The sequence below is a fragment of the Callionymus lyra genome, chromosome 12, assembly GCF_982586985.1.
Source record: "Callionymus lyra chromosome 12, fCalLyr1.hap1.1, whole genome shotgun sequence".
Lineage (NCBI taxonomy): Eukaryota > Metazoa > Chordata > Actinopteri > Syngnathiformes > Callionymidae > Callionymus > Callionymus lyra.
In genome coordinates, this window is record NC_141829.1 from 6,161,272 (window position 1) to 6,184,283 (window position 23,012).

Sequence of the window (23,012 nt, forward strand, 5' to 3'; positions counted from 1 at the left end):
AAAATAAGTCTATATTTTAAGTTTGTTTTTAGCGGACGTCGCTATACTAGCTGCTAGGCTAGCTTCATCTTTGTCCAAAAAAGACACCTTTAAACATCAAAATACCTCCATACTGCTCGTCTGTAACGTCGCCCTTGTATTGAAAGCTCGAAGAAATGTATTACTCAGAAAAATAACTGTCTAAAATAAGTCTATATTTTAAGTTTGTTTTTAGAGGACGTTGCTATGCTAGCTGCTAGGCTAGCTTCATCTTTATCCAAAAAAGATACTTTAAAACATCCAAATACCTTCATACTGCTCGTCTGTAACGTCGCCCTTGTATTGAAACCTCGAAGAAATGTATTACTCAGAAAAATAACTGTCTAAAATAAGTCTATATTTTAAGTTTGTTTCTAGCGGACGTCACTATGCTAGCTGCTAGGCTAGCTTCATCTTTGTCCAAAAAAGATACTTTAAAACATCCAAATACCTCCATACTGCTTGTCTGTAACGTCGCTCTTGTATTGAAACCTCGAAGAAATGTATTACTCAGAAAAATAACTGTCTAAAATAAGTCTATATTTTAAGTTTGTTTTTAGTGGACGTTGCTATGCTAGCTGCTAGGCTAGCTTCATCTTTGTCCAAAAAAGATACTTTAAAACATCCAAATACCTCCATACTGCTCGTCTGTAACGTCGCTCTTGTATTGAAACCTTGAAGAAATGTATTACTCAGAAAAAAAAAAGTCTAAAATAAGTCTATATTTTAAGTTTGGTTTTAGAGGACGTTGCTATGCTAGCTGCTAGGCTAGCTTCATCTTTGTACAAAAAAGACAGTTTTAAACATCAAAATACCTCCATACTGCTCGTCTGAATCTTCCCTCTTGTATTGAAGACTCGAAATAAGGAATTGTTCCAGGAAAACATTAAACAAGTCTATATTTTAAGTTTGTTATTAGCGAACACTGCTATGCTAGCTGCTAGGCTAGCTTCATCTTTGTCCAAAAAAGACACTTTTAAACATCAAAATACCTCCATACTGCTCGTCTGTAACGTCGCCCTTGTATTGAAACCTCGAAGAAATGTATTACTCAGAAAAAAAAAGTCTATATTTTAAGTTTCTTTTTAGAGGACGTTGCTATGCTAGCTGCTAGGCTAGCTTCATCTTTGTACAAAAAAGACAGTTTTAAACATCAAAATACCTCCATACTGCTCGTCTGAATCCCTCCTCTTGTATTGAAGTGTCGAAATAAGAAGAATTGTTCCAGGAAAACATTAAACAAGTCTATATTTTAAGTTTGTTATTAGCGAACGCTGCTATGCTAGCTGCTAGGCTAGCTGCTAGGCTAGCTTCATCTTTGTCCAAAAAAGACACTTTTAAACATCAAAATACCTCCAAACTGCTAGTCTGTAATGTCGACCTTGTATTGGAGCCTCAAAATAAGGAATTGTTCCAGGAAAACATTAAACAAGTCTATATTTTAAGTTTGTTATTAGCGAACGCTGCTATGCTAGTTGCTAGGCTAGCTTCATCTTTGTCCAAAAAAGACACTTTTAAACATCAAAATACCTCCATACTGCTTTTCTGTAACATCCCCCTTGCATTGAAGCCTCAACATAAGAAGAATTGTTCCAGTATACATTAAACAAGTCTATATTTTAAGTTTGTTATTAGCGAACGCTGCTATGCTAGCTGCTAGGCTAGCTTCATCTTTGTCCAAAAAAGACACTTTTAAACATCAAAATACCTCCATACTTCTTTTCTGTAACATCCCTCTTGCATTGAAGCCTCAACATAAGAAGAATTGTTCCAGTATACATTAAACAAGTCTATATTTTAAGTTTGTTATTAGCGGACGTTGCTAGGCTATCACCCCCAAATCTTGCGCGATGACACTCGCGCTTCTCTTCCGCCTCATTCTCTCTGGTTTAACGTCCGATTCCGACTCCTGTTGTCACGGCATGTGACCCGACAGCAGCGACTCACGAGTGTCGACGGACCGTGAACAAGACGAAGAAGACAGTTGGTCGTGAATATGGTTACGTAGGATCGTCGCTTTTGCTGCGAACCACAGACAAAAAAGTGAGCGTCGCCCGAGTGGAAGGGTCCGCATCACCCACGTCTAAAAATAAAAAAAATGTGTGTGTGTGTGTGTGTGTGTGTGTGTGTGTGTGTGGGGGTGTGTGTGTGTGTGTGTGTGTGTGTGTGTGTGTGTGTAAGGAAACATCCTCAAACGTCGCTTCTGAAAACCAGGACGCTCACGGTCGGTGACGGCGTCAGATAGTGGCTCACGATGGACGGACGCCAAGATGACTTGTAGGGATTAGAAAGAGAAGTGAAGCGGCAGAACATCCCCGCTAATCCCGATGTAAATAACACGACGCTACGGATTGAAAGTGATAAAACATGGGGATTAGTCGAAGGTATGCTAACCTCATATCGTGTCATGTGACATCACGTCCATATGAAAATGTCCTTCTTCATTCTATCCTCCAGTCACACAACCGTTCCTGCTATGCACTGCTATTCATGCTAATGTAGCCTAGCTTGTTTTGTGGTTCAGCCGATCACTTCAGCTAGCTTTACTGGAACGACGGAACTGAAGAAGCTTTAGGTTAGGTTAGGTTAGGTAGAACTTAATTGATTTTTTCCAATTAGCTTAGTGGGTAATACTCAATTTGGAAATATGGGACATAAATATACCTTTTTTCTTATTAATATACACATTTCTGAGAATATTTATTTCCCCATTGCCATATAAGTAGTAAGTAAGTAAGTAATTTTTATTTGTAGAGCGCTTTTCCAGTGTATTTATATCCATTTAAACATATTTCCATATATATTTTTCCAGTCGATTTCTCTTTTACTTATCAAGGTATCAATACCTAATTAAGGCACTACTGTCATTCCATAGAGTTCAAACTAAATATATATCAGAACTTCTTGAATCATTTGTTGTTGCCAGAGAAGCTGTGAAGATAAGTCTTGAGGAGACAACGTAGGCTCAGGTACAACATCGCAATGGTCCAATTGAAAGATGCTTAGCCTCACATGGTTTTGCACTTCACCTATCCTTACTTTTGTTTTGTCCTTACACGGATGGGTTTTAATTATAATGACTGTCGTTCTTCGCTATGACCGTTCATTCTATCCTCCAGTCACACATCAGTTCATGCTATTTACGTGTTTTTTGTTGTCCTGGACGTCAAGCCGACCACCAGGAGATCATTTCCGTTTGCTTTATTGACAGTAATTGAAAGGTTTTATTTTAAGAATCAATCTCTGACACATATGGTGTGCCGGGAATGGAAAAAGATCGGGTATTTGTAAAAACGCTATTTGGAAATCACCCCAACCACACCCACTCTGCTGTGATTGGTAAAACATGGAGTTTTGTCACCGCACGTCATTAATCCCGAAAGTAGGTAGGTAGGTACGTAGGTAGGTAGAACTTTATTGAAATTTTTTTTTCCAATTAGACACAGCAATACAGCAATTATTCATAAAAATAAAAATAAAATAAGAAAAAGAACAAAGAGAAATAAAGAGAAAAAACAAGATGATACAATCTAAGTCTGAAGAAAAACAACATAGATCTTTAGACTTAGATTCTCCAAGTCTCCACCTCCAAGGGACTCGTTGTATAAACAAAGCGGGGTGTGATTACAGCTGGCTGGAGGAGGAGTGAAGCCGTTGTCACGTCATAATGGACTCTCGTAACCTCTCGTTCGCCCAGATTTCAGAGCAACTTTATAAAGTAATAAGTTCAAAACATGGTCATGACGAGGAACTTCTTGGAGAGGAAGACTTCGACAGGAGAGTCTGAGTTTACCTTTAACAAGCTTTAAAGGCCTATTTCTATTTTTCAGTCTCAGATCTTTAAAGAGGACTTTGTAAAAACGGGTCATTAACGTCGGAGACAATGCGTGCCTAGATTTCCTTGTTACGTTTCTGCATGAAGTCCCTTCTACTGTAAATGACTTTGTGTGGCAGTAAACAGCTTCTGTGTTTGGCCTATAGGCACTATCTGGCCATGTAGACGCCCGTGAGGCCCCTTTACAAATAAATAAGGCATTAGTATGTGGGTCATCTGCGACATGAGACTATGGGGGTTGATGCATTAAATATGCCCGTAGGCCTCGTGAAGGGGGTGGTAAAGACAAATGTGGAGTCAACACTCTTTTTTATTCATTTCATTTGTCAGGAAGGATGAAGGATCAAACCAACACGTGATGCTACAGCTTTAGCTAACGATGACAATATCAGCGGAATGTGAACTGAATGAAAGGTTTTCTCTAACTATCAGTTATCAGGTGAAAACTCAACAACTTGTGTACATGTCCAATCATTATACTTCAATCATTATGCCTCTTTTCTTTGTTTACTTTCTTGATTTAGTCTTGACTAAATGTTGTGATTCTGCTTTTTTTTTTTTACATGCTAACAAATCACTATAAAGACTCTTTAAACTTGAGTCGTATCATTTTCTACTATAGTCCATACATCTTTACAATACAATATACAATATTTTAAACTACTTTCAAACAATTTGCAGATATAATCTCGCATTTTTTTTACGATATTCATAACATTTCTATCTGTAAACAAACAATTTTGGTCCATACTCCAATAGTTTTCTGATGATTAAACTTGTGTTTTTTTTTTTAGGTTGATAGTCCATATTTTCACTGAACACAAAACGTACTTACTTAAACTATTGTCATCTTTGTGTTCATTTATTATCTGGGTCCAGGTGAACGACCTCCACCACTGCGTATGTATTCATGTAAGCAAGGGATACCACAAACAGATTTTTCTCAGGCCATCGGGTCACCTTGATCCTGGACAACACAAGGGATGCCACAAACACATTTTTCTCATTCCTTCTGGTTGACCTTGACCCTGAGACAACGCAAGACTGACAGAAAAGTAACAAAGTACAAAAAGAAAAAGTTTCAAATACAACATCCCATGAGTTAAATGAAAACACCACAAACTCTGAACCCAGTCTCTACATTAAAAAGTTTCTGCTGATCTGGTTGAAGATTTAGATACTTTGTGTTGAACATCTGAATGCAACAACTTGTCAAACTCCATCAGAGAAGGGGCAACATTTGAAACTCAAAACAAGGCCTAGTTTGGTCTCTATTTTCACCATCTATGGTTAGGGCTGAGTATTGATCGGAAACTTTCGGTACTGATACATTCACTTACCAGTTCCTGAACGATACTAAACCATTTCTCGCAAAAAGAAAATGGCGTTACACATGTAACAAATCTTGAGTTAAATTTAACAGCTTCGGTAAATTTCACCTCTAAGCTGTTTTATTAGGAGCAAAAGTCTGGAAGGATTTCTCTCCTCTGGTCCTGAACCGTGTTCAGGAACCATCAGTAGATTCTGATCCACAGACCTCAGAGCCCGAGCTGGGGTGTAAGTCTGGATCAGATCAGTGATGGAAGGTCTGACCATGAATAGATCTGAAAGTAAGAACCAAAATTTTAAAATGATCCTCAAAGAAACTGGCAGCCAGTGAAGAGTTTTAAGGATCAGAGAAATGTGAGTTCTTCTACTAGAGCGGGTCAGAAGGAATACATTTCCAGGTCGAATAAACACTTGCTAACAAGTGACAAATCAATCCGGTGTTCACTGCCTTGGTCAGTTTTTCGTAAGAAATATCCACTGATTTTGATCACATGTGGGTATTGAAGCATGTTTCGATACTTTAGTACTGTACTCCGGATTTTGGTTGTTGCCATAAAAGAACCGACTTTCAATACCAAGCCTAAGATGGTACATTTAAGCAAACAGCTTTTTTTTTATCATCACTTTCTTAAAAAACGAGAAAATATGAACCAAAAATTGATCTTTCAACACTGACTCAGGACAGAACAGATTTTTGAACAGCATGGTATCACAGATCCTGAATTGAAAGTACATTATAGGTGGTTTAGTTCATAAAAATAAAAAGATTTCAGTAAAAAAAATAACTTGACAGTATCATGGTAGCATTATGCTACATGATGCTAACACTGGTACCTAAAACTTTCGCCTTTGATACATTACTTGCTTTAATTATTTGAATTTGAATTGTTTGATCATCGAGTTGTTAAATATGTAACTTTGAGAAATATTTCCATCTGGATTAATCCAGTTAAACACATACAAAAAAACGTTTTGCTAATGCTAATGCTAGCTTGCACGTTGCGAGGACCTGGAAGCAGAACAATTTGTTCCATCTGCTGATCCCGGTCATGCAACGCACGTCCACCTCCATGTGACGTAACCCTGGAGAGGAAGTGGACGACGATGATGATGATGATGATGATGATGATGATGGCGATGATGTCATCGTCAACGCCGGCGACCCGTGTGCGTCGTCCGTTCTAGCTACACATCTTTAGTCGCGTAATTCGGATTTATTTCGCCCAAAAAACACACTTTAATAATCAGTCAGGAAGTACAAACTTTGTGAAGTGTTTCCTCAAGCGTCCATCACGGGTGTGTGTGTGTCTTAGTGTGTGTGTGTCCGCACACGTACAGTAGAACGCCGCCGCGAAGTGTGTTTGCGTTAATTATTCCAGCAGAGTGTGAATGGCAGCGAGTAAATATAGAACATTTCAACTCCCTCACCCTCTGAACGCTGCAGGAACTGAACACGCGATGCTCACATACCACCCCCACATCCTCTAACATACACATGGATGCACACACACACACACACACACACACACACACACACATATATATATATATATATATGGCTCACACATGAACACACGGTCACTAATGCAGAGGGAAAGCACGCACCCACTGCTGCTTTTCGTGAGGTTTTTTTTCTCTCTCTCTCTCCGTCACATGGTTCGCATATTTGCTTATGAGAGGTGATCCGGAGAGAGGTGGGTGAGAAGGGAGGTGAGGAATGGTGGGATTTGGGCGGAGAAGAAGGGGGCGATTACCAGGTCAGTGGCCTGCATTCCTGGTAACGGCGTTCCGTGATGGGCCGGGGGGGCGGGGATGATGGGGGTTATAAGCCGTGGAGGGGAAGGACAGAGGGAAGGACGGGCAGGGAGATCTGAAACAAGGGGGAGGCGGAGGGCGGAGGGCGGAGGGCGGAGGGCGGAGGGCGGAGGGCGGAGGGGTAGAGGGAGGGTCTTCGTCATGAAGGGACGACTCATGTCGTCCACATATTTTCTTTTTCGTCGGTGACCTACAGGAAGGAGGGGGAGGGGCGGTTCAATCCCAAACGACCTCCAGAAGTGACCGCGGTCGTGACGCGTCACAAGACGACGACGACGAAGCGCAGATTATTACGCAACGACACGAGAGTCGAGGAGGCGACGATGATGATGATTTCAGGCTCAAAAAAAAAAAAAGTCTATTCTTTTTCTTCCGCCAAAGTTCAATGGATGTATTGGAACGTATGGAAGAAAAAAATAAATTAGCGTTTGAATTAAATATCGATTCTTGTTCGGATAAGACTGAAGTATCCACCTCCAAGGGACTCCTTGTATAAACAAAGCGGGGGATCTGTTGTCTCTGGTTCAATTTGACCCGAAAGCCCGAAAACAAATGTGTTTGGGGTATCCCTTCTGTTGTCTCTGGTTCAATTTGACCCAAAAGCCCGAAAAATGTGATTGTGGTATCCCTTGTGTTTTTTCTGGGTCAATTTGACCCGGAAGGCTGAAAACAAATGTGTTTGGGGTATCCCTTCTGTTGTCTCTGGTTCAATTTGACCCAAAAGCCCGAAAAATGTGATTGTGGTATCCCTTGTGTTATTTCTTGGTCAATTTGACCCGAAAGCCCGAAAACAAATGTGGTTGTGGTATCCCTTGTGTTGTCTCTGGATCAAGGTGACCCAAAAGCCCCAAAAATGTGTTTGTGGTATCCCTTGTGTTATTTCTGGGTCAATTTGACCCGAAAGCCCGAAAACAAATGTGGTTGTGGTATCCCTTGTGTTGTCTCTGGATCAAGGTGACCCAAAAGCCCCAAAAATGTGTTTGTGGTATCCCTTGTGTTGTCTCTGGTTCAATTTGACCCAAAAGCCCGAAAAATGTGATTGTGGTATCCCTTGTGTTATTTCTGGGTCAATTTGACCCGGAAGGCTGAAAACAAATGTGTTTTTGGTATCCCTTGTGTTTTCTCATGGTCAAGGGGATCCAAAAGCCCCAAAAATGTGTTTGTGGTATCCCTTGTGTTATTTCTGGGTCAATTTGACCCGAAAGCCCGAAAACAAATGTGGTTGTGGTATCCCTTGTTTTGTCTCAGGATCAAGGTGACCCAAAAGCCCCAAAAATGTGTTTGTGGTATCCCTTGTGTTATTTCTGGGTCAATTTGACCCGGAAGCCTGAAAACAAATGTGTTTGTGGTATCCCTTGTGTTTTCTCTTGGTCAAGGTGATGTATATATATATATATATATATATATATATATATATAGTGATACTTCTGCTGGAGCCTGTTGCATCCTTTCTTTTTCACTTATATGCCATTTCGCCAGTTTTGTTGTATCCAATACCTATATATTTTTTCGATACTTCATTACCACTATTGACTACTATATAAAGAGGTTTTATCAGGAAATGACGAAATCTGCCAATTAGTGGCCAGATGTGTTATTGCAGCACACAAATGAATAAACACTGTGAATATTTGAATCTTAATTAAATAATTAAACATCGAATGATTGTCTTTTTAGACACAAAATTGAAAAATAAAGGATAACATAACTTTGAATTAAGATAAAGGCAAAAGAATATAAATATCGGGTATACAAATATCGTGATATATCGTTTCTTACAACCCTAATAAAGACTTTCTTGCATCTTGTTTTAAAGGTTATTTTTCTTTTTATTTGGGTTTGTTTTATAAAAAAAGTTTTAAATACAACGACATAAGCAATTACATTAAATCTCTCTCTTTATATATTTGATATAGTTTTTTTCTTAATAGCTTTATTTTTCTTTTTCCCCGAATTAAAACAAAACAACAATAAAAACAACAGTTTCATTAAAGAAAATTCCCACGCAAGATTTAAATTAAACTATTAGTAAACAAAGTACAACAAGAAGACCTCGTCCCCGGGTTTATCTTACGAGATCTGCTGATATATATATATAAATATAATATATATACGTACATAAGTGCATGATTCACTTCTATGCTACTTGTTCTTCATCCAGCTTTATTCAAGCTCTGCTGCTCCATGTTTGCCTTGAGCTGCTAATGAAGGACATTTTCACAGCAAAGCTCTTCTTACGCTCATGACCGTCATGAAGTCATGAAATATTTATCTCTACTTTCTATTTCACCACTTAAGCCTAAAGACAACATTGATTTAATAACCAGCGCTTTAGTTCCAAACACACCAGGTGACGTGAGGTGAACAATTACTCACACAATGACAAGTAGAAACTATATATGAATATATATATATATATTTATATATATACTCTTTGTTTATTACCTAGATAAGCACTTTGGCAGCACATACCTCCACCGAGGATCTAATTTAACATGACTTTATAAAGGAAAAGAAAAAATTGTGAATCAAACATAGATTTATGTGATTCATTTGTGTTTCTTATATCGAATTTTTGCTCGTTAATACCTGAAAACATGTGAAAACTGTGAAACTACAGGACTTTAATCAACCTTTAACCCTTGTGTTATCTCAGGGTCAAGGTGACCCGGAGGCTTGAAAACAAATGTGTTTTTTTGGTGTCTCTTGTGTTTTCTCAGGGTCAAGGTGACCCGAAGTCCTGAAAACAAATGTGTTTGTGGTATCTCTTTTGTTGTCTCTGGGTCAACGTGACCCGAAGTCCTGAAAACAAATGTGTTTTTGTATCCCTTGTGTTTTCACATGGTCAATTGGACCTAAAGGACCGAAAATAAATGTGTTTGTGGTAGCCCCGTGTTGTTTTATGGGTCAATGTGACTCGAAGGCATGGAAACAAATGTGTTTTAGGTATCCCTTGTGTTTTCTCAGGGTCAAGGGGCCCCCGAAGTCCTGAAAACAAATTTGTTTTTGGTATCCCTTGTGTTGTCTCTGGGTCAAGGTGACCTAAAGGCCTGAAAAAAAGTGTTTGTGGTATCCCTCTTGTTGTCTCTGGGTCAAGGTGACCCGAAGGCCCGAAAAAAATGTGTATGTGGTATCCCTTGTGTTGTTTCTTGGTCAAGATGACCTGAAGGCCTTAAAAAATGTGTTTGTGGTATCCCATGTGTTGTCCCTGGGTCAAGGTGACCTGAAGGCCTTAAACAAATGTGTTTGTGGTATCCCTTGTGTTGTTTCTGGGTGAAGGTGACCCGAAGTCCTAAAAACAAATGTGTTTGTGGTATCCCTTGTGTTGTCTCTGGGTCAAGGTGACCTGAAGGCCTTAAACAAATGTGTTTGTGGTATCCCTTGTGTTGTTTCTGGGTCAAGGTGACCTGAAGGCCTTAAACAAATGTGTTTGTGGTATCCCTTGTGTTGTTTCTGGGTGAAGGTGACCCGAAGTCCTAAAAACAAATGTGTTTGTGGTATCCCTTGTGTGGTCTCTGGGTCAAAGTGACCGGCCTCCACCACTGCATATGTATTTATCGACATCACCAAATATTTATACCTCAATTTCTATCCAATCCCAAATCATTTCAAGAAAATTCTTCCACAACTTTTTGACTTTGACTAGTACTACACGTACTATAGTCAGAGAAAGAGATTGTTCATGTATCCACTGGTGACTTGAATACAACGTTGATGTCATCCAAGCTCTTCCTGTGCAGGATTATCCGCTTCACTTCTCCATCAATATCTCCAATACTGCGCCGCGTTTGACGAGAGACACGTTTTCCTCGCGGGGAACAAATCCCAGGATTAATCATCACTGTATCTCTTTGTCCATTTGTGATCTGTGATCTCTGAACTGTTCGCTAAAGCGCTCGCGACCCTAATGAGCAGCTGACCTCCATCCCGGCAGCGAACGCTTCACGTTTGCGACGGTAAGAGAAGCGTCACCACGGTAACACCGGGGGAATCACAAGGAGGCGGGACGATCCATCGAAGCTCGTGACGGGGGGGTCGTACACGTGATCATGTGTTTTTGAACCTCTTTATATAGTAGTCAAAAGTGGTGTGAAGTATAGGTAACAACCAGTGGTATTGAAGTATCCAAAAATAATTACAGGTATTGGTATCATTTACTGATATTTTTGTCGCGACAAATAAAGGAGGGAAAAATACGTTGTTTCTGAAAAGAAGATTTTTAAGTTATTCAAGAAAAACTATGACTTGGTTCATTTCTATAAGGTCTTTAATTTTCAATTTGAGTTCATAACTGACCAGAAGGCCTTAAACAAATGTGTTTGTAGTATCCCTTGTGTTGTCTCTGGGTCAAGGTGACCCGCAGGCTCCAAAACAAATGTGTTTGTTGTTTTCCTTGTGTTGTCTCTGGGTCAAAGTGACCCGAAGGCCCCAAAACAAATGTGTTTGTAGTATCCCTTGTGTTGTCTCTGAGTCACGGTGACCTGAGGGCCTGAAAAAAATAAATATTTGTGGTATCCCTTGTGTTGTTTCTGGGTCAAGGTGACCCGAAGGCCCCAAATTGAATTTGTTTTTATGGTATTTCTTGTTTTGTCTCTGGGTCAAAGGGACCCCAAGGCCCAAAAACAAATGGGTTTGTGGTATCCCTTGTGTTGTCTCTGGGTCAAAGTGAACGACCTCCACCACTGCCTATCTATTTATGGAAACTGGGGAGGTCGTTGACCTTGACCCAGAGACAATAAAACGCCAAATAATTCCACAATTTTTCCTGATAACCAAGATCCTTCGAACTAAAATTATATTTTCTCTGTACATCACAATATCAAGATGATTATTTTACTTGTGAAAGCGGTCGTAAGCAAAATTTATCTGGTTTATTCATTTAAAAATGTAAAGAATTAAAATGTTTGTTTTAGAAATGATGAAAACGTTAATGTTAACTGTTTATAGAGTTCAGCAACAGCTTGATCTGGAGGATTAGAAAAAAATAAACATTTTTAATTAAAATATATATATTTTATATTTATATTTTTTATGAATACTTTGATAATGGAAATAGCATACGTAACATACACAATCAATGCAAAAAGGTTTTATAAAGTGTTACTTAAACCTCAGATAACAAGTTTTTTTACACTTTAAATTACATTTATTTCAATTATTTGTGAACAAGTGAGTGAAGTAGAAATTATCAATACACATTTATGTTAATTATTAGTTATGTTTAAGTTCATAAATCTGGCTAATATTAATTTAATAGTCCCTAATTTTGTTACAAATAAAGAAAATAAAGATGTTGACTCTCGTATTCCGCTTGTTTACCAAGAGATATTAGTCTTTAAATACCAAATAACATGACTTAAAATCAGTTCAAATCACGTATTCAACTGGGATTTGCTTCGACATGTATCTCGATTATCGTAAAAACTATGAATAACTATTATCGGATCATCTCTCTGTTCATCTTAACCAATTTCCCAGTGTTAAGTTGTACTTCCGATATCATCCCGAAGTCGTAACAAAGTCATTTATAATTTGAAAAAACCTCGAGGCACTGACAACCACGTCATGGATTCTCCACGCCGAGTTAAGCGTGAAAATCCAAGTGTTTAATAAACATTCTCCCCAGAGAGACAGACAGCAGCTGTGAAGATGGACGTGACAGCGTCGAGGGGGGGGGGTCGGGGTTGAAGCGTGGACCCCGGTGTCTCAGTGGCTGAGAGGGACGAGCCCCATTGTGGCCGACAAAGATGGCAGTTGGGCCGGGAAGATTATCCGCTCTCGTCTTTGTTTCGGCTTTTGTCGTAAAGCGTGTTGAGAACCCAAACATGGCGGGTCGGGGGGGGGGGGGCGACATGTTGGCGTTCACTTCACATAGTTTATGAAGGTGAGCCTCACGGCGCCCGTCCTGGGGTCCCGAAACACATCGAGGTCGAGGGATAAGTCGGGCTCCGACCGGCCCGGATTTGCGCTGTTTACATACAACAAATTATGGCCGGAGCCCGGAGCGTCGGGCCCTCCGAGGTCCCTGTCTCTCGGGATGCGAGATGACGGTAATTACTGGAAGGGCTGTCGAGGAAGTGGATTCATCCAGGAGGACTTTTTTTTTTCCCCACTTGTTTAACGGTGACCTTTGGCCTCCAGAGATCCGTGATCAATAATTCGCTGTGACGGCTCCATACGTCGGCGGTGAGCGAGGATGGATGGGAAGAACGAAGATGAATTGTTTAAAAAAGGTGATATTTAAAGACTCACACTGTGAACGTCAACGAGCTCACGAGGGACATGAGAAGCTCGTCGTGTGATCATTCGATTAAAAGAGGACGAGGGATCGTATAGAAATGTGACTAAAATGTTACAGTAAATATGTCATTAAATCATAAAAAGACATTTTTTTACACCAACCTAGGATGTTTTTTTGTGTCGGAAATTTAAAAAAAAAGAGCAAAAACATTCAAAAAGGACAAGGTTGATGGTTTTTTTTAAGGCGTTGTTCTTTACCATACCATTAGATTAGATTGGATTAGATCAAATACTCTTTAGATTTATAGAATTTTCAGATTTCTAGTTCACAGCAGACGATAGAAGGTATAAAAGTTCCATCAACGCAAGAACAAAGTGCAAATTAAAAGGGAAAGTGGAAATTGAAAGAGCAAGAGTAATAAGAACAAAGGCAAAGAGTTAACAAAGTGGAAATGAAAAGAACAAAGTCAGAGAGATAACAAAGGGCAAATAAAAAGAAAGAAGTGCAAAGAGACAACATAGTGCAAATACTGTAGATCAAAGGGAAGAAAAACATAAAGACATTAAAATGATACAAAGATTAAATTATTGAAAGAACGCCACTGTCACTGATTCGTCTTACTGAGCTCGTTGCTAACAAACAAATTATGAATAAAAAGAAAAAAAATCACAGTGGGTGAACATGACAAGTTTTGTGTTTATTTTAAGTTGATAAAAAGTGATTTTGACTATCACTGTTTCCTAATAGACTCAAGAATACTGGTTCTATTCCAGATAAATTCACTCTCCGTCTACTATTTGTTAATTTAGATGATTTGGAATTCATTAATAAATACATTTTATTTTCCTGGATTTGTTTATACAAAATGAAGAAATAGAAATAAAACAGAATACAAATAAAATATAAAACAACAATGTAGTTCTGGAGTAGGGCAAAGTAAGAAAATATGTTTTCAATTTGCCACCACTGTTTACTTATATTTAAATATTTCTACACCGATATCCATAAAAATACATAATATATAGGCACTCATAGTAATCCTCTACATATATATGGTCTTGTATTATCTATTTGTGACCCTGGTCTAGAAAGGCGCTATATAAATAGAGATTATTATTATTATTATTATTATTATTATTATAGTACTTAATAATTTACACATATGCTAAGCAGACATCAATATTATATATACACATAAGTGTATTATGATAATTATCATCCTAGTACATATATACCCTTAATTTGCAGGTTTATTTGTCCAATACTATTGAAAGCACCATCAGGTATGTATATTATAGAACGCAACGCAATCGTCACCATCAATCCGATGCAAACATTTAGTGTTTGTTCTATTATTAAACAAAATGAAACAATCTTTGTAATCGTTGCATCCTTTTCAGATTTGTTTGTTTTTTCTCTGTTGATCTATGGTCTTTGCACTTTGTTCTCTCTTTGCATTTGCTATCTCTCAGATCTTTGTTCTTTTTATTTCCACTTTGTTAACTCTTTGCCTTTGTTTTTATAACTTGCTCTTTTAATTATGCACTTTGCTCTTTTAATTTGCACTTTGTTCTTGTTTTTGCGTTCATGAAACTTCTGTACCTTCTATCGTCTGCTGTGAACTTGTTTAATTGATTTTAACGATATTGGCTTTGTTTTTATTTTGTAAAACCATGTTTAGTCTCGTCTTTAATTGTCACCACCATCTTTGACGAATTGATTGATTGATTTTTATTGACAACCAGTGTCCAGACATTCAACGGATCTCAAAGCTACACCTGAGAATATCAGCAGGATATAATCCAGATGTTTGGGGAATAAACAAAAATCTGATATATACACAAAGTGTAGTCTGTAAATGCACTTGCGACACACACACACACACACACCTACACACACACACACACACTAAGGGTCCTCGTCCGTCTCACCTAAAAGAGCCATTTGAAAAAGCAGCTGCCTTAAACAAACATTGCGCTTCCTCCATTTCATAAATTCTTTAAGCTCCAGGTTTTCCCCTGAATTATTCATGTTTCAAGAGCTTCTGACGGCTTCATGAAGCATCAGCTCCACAAAAAGATCATTGCCTAAAATAACAAAAGTCTCCACCCCTGCCCTGCACATGAATCCACTCTTCTCTCCACAGAGCTCTTATGAGACTCGAGGATCTTTCCTCTCGCCGGATCACAAAGACGGGGTTGAAACATCGGCTGCCGCTGCTGCTGTGGTGAACTCATGTGAAAAAGGCGGTGGCCGGTTCCCCGCAGGGTTGTGGTCTGGCTGACGAGGAGGACAGTGTCTGGAAACACAGTCAGCTCCAGCCGAGGACCGAGAGTTCCTGTTGTGACGTTTTTATGAAGGCGGCGGGCCATCATTAGAGGGTCAGAGAGTGACAACCTGCTTTTATTCCCATTCAGTGTGTTGTCGAGAACCTGCTGGTACCACATGTATGACGATACGGGGTCAACGATACTGTGATACTGTAGTAACAAGGATATATGTGTAGTATTGCCGAGAACTTTACTCTGGTGTTGTAGTATTTACAGACCACATGACTCTTGACAAAGTCGTAACTGCTTTCATTTGTTTTCAAACCAAAATATGTCCAAACATCAGCTTTAAAAACTGCTGGAGTCACTGTATCCTCTCGTCCTCAGTATATATATATATATATATACACAGTATATTAAGTAGTCATAAATATCGATAAGATACATGTCACCAACATAATATATAGTGATAGTGTAGTAACAAGTATATGTGTGTAGTATTGTCGAGTACTTGACTCTGGTGTTGTGATACTGTAGTAACAAGTATATATGTGTAGTATTGTCCAGTACTTGACTCTGGTGTTGTGATAGTGTAATAAAAAGTATATATGTGTAGTATTGTCCAGTACTTGACTCTGGTGTTGCAGTATTTACAGACCAGATGACTCTTGACGAAGTCGTAACTGCTTTCATTTGTTTTCATACCAAAATATGTCCAAACATCAGCTTTAAAAACTGCTGGAGTCACTGTATCCTCTCGTCCTCAGTATATATATATATATACACAGTATATTAAGTAGTCATAAATATCGATAAGATACATGTCACCAACATAATATATAGTGATAGTGTAGTAACAAGTATATGTGTGTAGTATTGTCGAGTACTTGACTCTGGTGTTGTGATACTGTAGTAACAAGTATATATGTGTAGTATTGTCCAGTACTTGACTCTGGTGTTGTGATAGTGTAATAAAAAGTATATATGTGTAGTATTGTCCAGTACTTGACTCTGGTGTTGTGATAGTGTAGTAACAAGTATACATGTGTAGTATTGTCCAGTACTTTACTCTGGTGTTGTGATAGTGTAATAAAAAGTATATATGTGTAGTATTGTCCAGTACTTGACTCTGGTGTTGTGATACTGTAGTAACAAGGATATATGTGTAGTATTGTCCAGTACTTGACTCTGGTGTTGTGATAGTGTAGTAACAAGTATATATGTGTAGTATTGTCCAGTACTTGACTCTGGTGTTGTGATAGTGTAGTAACAAGGATATATGTGTAGTATTGTCCAGTACTTGACTCTGATGTTGTAGTATTTACAGACCACATGACTCTTGACGACCAAAATATGTCCAAACATCAGCTTTAACAGCTTCTGGAGTTACTGTATCCTCTCGTCCTCAGTCATTGCTGATAGCGTGATAGTGTGGCCGGAAGTTTAATTTCAACACAAACCCTATTAATGTTTGCATGTTAATTGTATTTAAACACACTTTATTTTAAATTAAACCATAAACAAACTATGAATAAACCTAAATGAACTTTGATACAGTGCTGTTGAATATACTGTATATATGCTATTATGTATGGTATGATACAGTATCGTGAAAAAATAAATATTGCGACGTGTAAGTGTCTCAATATATTTTCTCAAACCTCTGATAAGAACTAACCGTTAAACACTCATTGAAACAACCACAGCACAGTTTGGTACTTGATACGAAGATGTTATTGAGACGTTACCTGTGAAGAAGTTCTTGGCTCTCAGGTAGCTGACGCTCAGACGCAGGATGGACAGCTTGTCCAGGCTGGCGGTCACTTCCTCGGGGAAGGGAAGAAGACTCGCCAGCCTCTCCAGCTCCCCGTTCAGTCGGTCTCTGTGGCGTTTGGACGGGTTGGACTTGGCGCCCTCGCTCGGCGCCGCCTTCACCCTGGAAAATGATTAGAAGATGATCTTAAGCCCCGCCCACTGAAAACACTTGACAATAACCACACCCACTCTGCCGTGATTGGTCAAGAATGGAGGTTTGTCAGCGTGCATTACTCATCCCGGAAGTCTCCACCTCCAAGGGACTTGTTGTATAAACAAAGCGGGGCTGGGTTACAGCTGAAGGATTGAAGCCATTATTACGTCATAATGGACTCTCGTAACCTCTCGTTCGCCCAGATTTCAGAGCAACTTTATTAAGTAATAAGTGGAAAACATAGTCATGATCATCAATCACAGAAGTATCCCAAGGGACTTGTTGTATAAACAAAGCGGGCCGTGATCACAGCAGGCTGGAGAAGGAAAAATTGATATCATTTCTGTTCTATGGATTATTATGGTTTGTGTTCAAATTTGGAAAAAATATGTTTTTTTACTCTGAAGTAACATTATCACGTGACTCTCGACGCGTCAAGATCATTGTTTTAATACATTTTACTGCATCTTGGAGGGAAAGAAAATGTACTAAATGAGAGTCAGGAGAGTTGGAAACATACATGACTATGTACTCTGTGTATCCATCAAATCAAAAGCTAGTATCTAGTACTTGTGTAGAGAAACTTCATAGTGAAGCCACGCCAGATATTTGTGCTTCTAGCTGAGAACTTCGAGGTGCACCAGGCGCCTTGTGATGTGGATTATAAATTGGATTACCTCACAGAAAGGCCACAGTATGTCAGATTTCTGGGATGTTTGCCCGACACTTTGACTTGCAGCACAAAAACAAACAGACTTTTCTCCGCATTAAAAAAAACAATAACATTCTGGTTCAAAAAACGATTAACTATTTTCTGACGTTTACCTCTTGATTGAATCCCTGGTTAAGTGTTTTTCTTAAATTTAGAAAGCAAGACAATGACAAGGGAGTGTATTTTAGCCGCCGTAGTCTCAATTTAATGAGCTCGGTTTCATCAGCCAATCACAATGCTCGTCAGGTTCAACCGAAAGACATTATTTCCTACATGGCCCCCGATTGGCTTTAAATCCATGGTAAAGTCAACTGTATACAGTCTATGAGAGAAGTGACGAATGGAATCGCAACTCGGGCCAAAGTATTGTTCGCCATGTGGGTCAAGGGCATTTTAGCATCTATGCATTTAGCATTTTAGCATCTATGCATTTAGCATTTTAGCATCTATGCATTTAGCATTTAGCATTCAATCAGTGCAGACTCTTGAATTCAACGTAACATTTTTAGGTTTTCTGAAGTTTTTAGATTTCTTTAAATCAAGAAATAACTTTAGATTAGTCTTGCCTTTCATTTTATTCAGTGTCGATCCGTGAGGCATTTGTCGCTTTGGGCCGAAACAGAAAGAAACCCATAATAGTTGACATAATTTCTGTTCCATTGATTATTGTTGTTTGAAAATGCGTTTAATTTTGAAAAAAAGAAGGTTATTTTCACTGAAGTAACATTATTATGTGACTCAAGATCATTGTTTGTATCTTGTTCACCGTAACCACGCCCACTCTGCTGTCATTGGTCGAGCATGGAGGTTTGTCAATCAATCACAGAAGTCTCCACCTCCAAGGGACTCGTTGTATAAACAAAGCGGGCCGTGATTGGATTGGACAAATTCATATAATTTCTGTTCTATGGATTATAACGGTTTGCATTTAATTTTGAACGAAGATGGTTGTTTACTAATTATATTATATAATAATTATTAGTAAAATTATCATGTCGACGCGTCGAGATCATTGTTTTAATTAAGTTTGATGATAAAACAAACCTTTAAACTACAGAAAGTAATTGAAACACAAACTCACTGTTCGTGGATCCCTTAGTCTGTGGTTTAAACTGTTTAAGGTTAACAAGTGTCAGAAAAGTGTCTTAGAATTCCCCCAGTGGTCGCTAACGAAAACCGTATTTTACCCAGAGTGCCTTTCCCGATGTTTGACTAAAGTGATGCATCATTCATGACAAACACTAACTGAGAACTAAACTGTTCTTAAATGTACATGTGAAGCCTCTGGACTTATATATTAAGTTTCATTGTGTCATCAAATGAAAAAATAAAGATAAAGATAAAGAAGATTTTTTTAAGGAACATGCAGCAAATTGGGTTCAATGTGTTTTGTACATCTACATACAATACTTGTTAAATGTTACTACTGTAATGTACATGGAGGTAAGTAACTGATTAATACTTACAGTATATTTGAATTAATCTGTTACCTTATAAAAAAAAGGAGCGGGAAACAAATATTCCAATAAAAAAAAGTGAATAGTAAGTAAAAAGTAAATAAATAAAAATAAAAGTAATTCTAACTAAAACTTGTATCATAAATAAATAGTTACATTTCAAGGATAAAGTCATTGAAATAAAACGTATTTATTTGTCATAAGAAAAATATTAACAGCTAAACTACCAAGTTGAACTTAATATTTAGTAAGACAATAAAAAAAATAGATTTAATTTAAATTTAAACTAGTAGATTATAATTGTGAGAAACAACAACATTTTTACGATGAAATGCGTCATAAAATAGTTCATTAAACGAAATCGTTTTGTTGAATATTTTCTTTGTGTTTACGAGTTTGATAAAAAGGGTATAATTTAAGCATAACATTTAAATCACGTGTCTATTACAATCAAGTTGAAACAGTTCATAATAATAACAATATATTATTTAAATATTAATTTAATTCACAGCAGGAACTGCAGCTTCTTATATAAACATTTAAATCAATCATGAAGATTAAATTAACAAAATGAAAGTTTATTCCCTAAGACCATCAATAAATAAAGATATTAATGGCGAATTCAAACATTTATAATTTATAATATGTATATAAGTCATTGATATATAATAATATATAATAATAATAATAATTATATATATATATGTATATATAAGTCTAATAAAGTGACAGCGTTGGAGGTGAGTCACGGTTAAACAGATGCGAAGCATCAACTGAGATGTTTTGATCTGAGTTGACAGAATACCGTAAATAAGTGCAACACACCAACACACCAACACACCAACACACTAACACACACACACACCAACACACCAACACACCAACACTGTCACATGTGATCACGGATCGTCAGCACAGATGGATGGACTTTGTTTATTCTGCAGCAGAGATGGATGTCACTCTGACCGCGGCCTTTCCTGTCAATGTGTGTGTAAAAAAAAACAGATCCATCGATGTGTGTGTTAGATGAATTAGTTTTGAGATTAAAATAACTTGTTAATAGTTTTAAATGATCTTGTTACGTAAGAATCACCTCAATTTTTTATACAAACGATCACATCAAACGACATAAATTAAATTATATTCAATTTTAAATCGATTTATCAGGCATAGACTCGAATTATCCTGTAAAATATTTGCGTGTTTTCATATTGTTTCACCAGTAAATGTTGCATTTATTTGTCCATATTATCGAAGAAAATCTATTCACACGAAACTACAGTAGAAAAAAACACGAAAATACAGTTGTTTTCCAGCGATTATTTAATATTATATAACACTGTATATTAATAAGAATGATTGTTTCATAGATCATGATGAATCTATAACAAGAGCCTAAATATATCTTTACTGCCCCTTTTTATGTTTATATATTTATTACATTGTCATATTAGGAAGTGTAAATAAATAACTTTAATTATGTATGTTGTATCATGTGTATATATATGTATTCTATTTATGTGTATATAAATATATATAAATATATATGTATATATATATATACATACATAAATATATATATATATATATATATATATATATATATATATATATATATATATATATATATATATATATATATACATATATATATATATGTATATATATATACATATATATATATACTTTTTACATTACTCACCTGTAATATACTATTCAACTTAAATAGAATAAATTGTCACTGTTGACGTTTGAGTAAGGCTCGTATCATACACGCTGGTGCCGCCATTTTGTTTTGCAGGTGATCAGCGTCTAAAATATTTATCGTGAAAATGTTACTCAAATACTTTTAATAATAATACTCATTTAGTTGTGTCTTAAAATGTACGTTGTTTTATAGCTTGGACGTTTCACGTAAATTAAGTCATTACAAACCCTAATTGCGCTCAGGTGTGTCGCCAATATATATAAAAATATATATATATGTTCTAGTAAAAATGATTTATTAAAATAAAGATGTGTACAAGTATTTAGTGATTTTAACAATATTACAAACCCACGATCAGTATTGTATCTATACCTTCGGTGACTTGCGGCCACGAACCAATCAGAATCCTCCTTGAGTGGAAACACTTTTAAAATCGTACAAAACTGACGTCATCGACACCAAACAATTTAAACGAAACTAGTAAAAGATTTTAAAAAAAAGAATACGAGGAATTAAAACGATTTTCAAAACAAGAGCCTGAGGCTTGTCTTGAAGGTTAACACCGAGGCCGCTGCAGGCCTCGAATAATCCGCAGGCGTTTTCTGCGTCAGATTTTTGCACTGCGACTAAAACACGTCATAGTTCACGTTATTTAAAATACTCTTAACAACATTATTAGAATCAATGTTTTATTGTGAAACATGTTTTTCTCGAGGATTACTCTCGGGTCAAAGGATTCCGGGCGTGTGTTTATAAACGAAAAAATAGGGTTTTTTGAATAATTACACATTTAACGAATGGAATGATGGGAAAAAAACTTACGCTCTCTGGACGGGTTTCCTCCTCTTGCGCCCCGCGTACATGTCTCCTCTCGTACAAAGCCACTCCACGTAAAGATTTATCAGGGGAACAGTTCGTTCGCTACATGCGGGAAATTCTTCTTAAATCTTCTTAAATCTTCTTAAATCCACAGGAAACACTTTATATTCCTCAACGGGTCCAGGTTTGATGATTATTTTTGTTCGTTCCCACGTTCGGTTCACTTGCTCCAGCTCGATACGAACAATATAAAATCATTAACTTCGCATCGAATTTTGCGGTTCTTTTTTCTCTTTCTTCTTCTTCTTCTTCTCCTCCTTCTTCTAGCCGGTCCGCACCTGCCCGGATGTCCTCATCGTCGAGGAGGTTCCAGGAGTTTTTTTTTTTCGCAGGAGCTTCAGGAATTTCTCCTGCACATCGTTCCGCGTCTTCCTCCAATGAGCGGCCGCGGAGGAGAGCGAGCGAGGGAGCGAGCGAGCGAGGCGTCGCGCACGCGCATTCCACCGCCGGGCAGGGCCCGACACAGATTTGCGCGGCGGGCGCGCGCAAAAGGCTTGCCCCTTGCGTGTGCGCGGGCGCGAGGGAGAATCTCCTGGAAACACGGGCGCGGGCACGCGGACCAATGAGCGTCGAGATGTGTGCGCGCGAGGGGATGGAGGTTTGCGTGGAGCCCGCGGGAGCTGGATGTGGGTCAGAGGTCAGGGCTGTTGAATAATACACGCGCGTTCATCTCGGAACCACCGCGAGGCTCTGAAGGCATCAAGTCATGACACTCGTTCAGATGGATCTGCATCATAGACATGAAGAGTTTCTGAAGATAAGAGTTTCTGAAGATAAAC

At 37.9% G+C, this 23,012-nt stretch overlaps 1 protein-coding gene across 1 annotated transcript in view; it reads right to left on the reverse strand.

Moving 5' to 3' along the window:
• The window catches only part of LOC148068081 (aryl hydrocarbon receptor-like), a 51,783-nt gene extending 29,244 nt beyond the window's left edge, over positions 1-22,539 (reverse strand). The window contains exons 1-2 of the mRNA XM_087804488.1: positions 22,177-22,539; positions 17,257-17,444 (exon numbers count right to left, since the gene is read on the reverse strand). Coding sequence (XP_087660614.1) covers positions 17,257-17,444; positions 22,177-22,217 — 229 coding nt within the window. The 5' untranslated portion in view covers positions 22,218-22,539. The remainder of the gene's footprint in view (positions 1-17,256; positions 17,445-22,176) is intronic.
• Between the last annotated feature and the right edge of the window lie 473 nt (positions 22,540-23,012).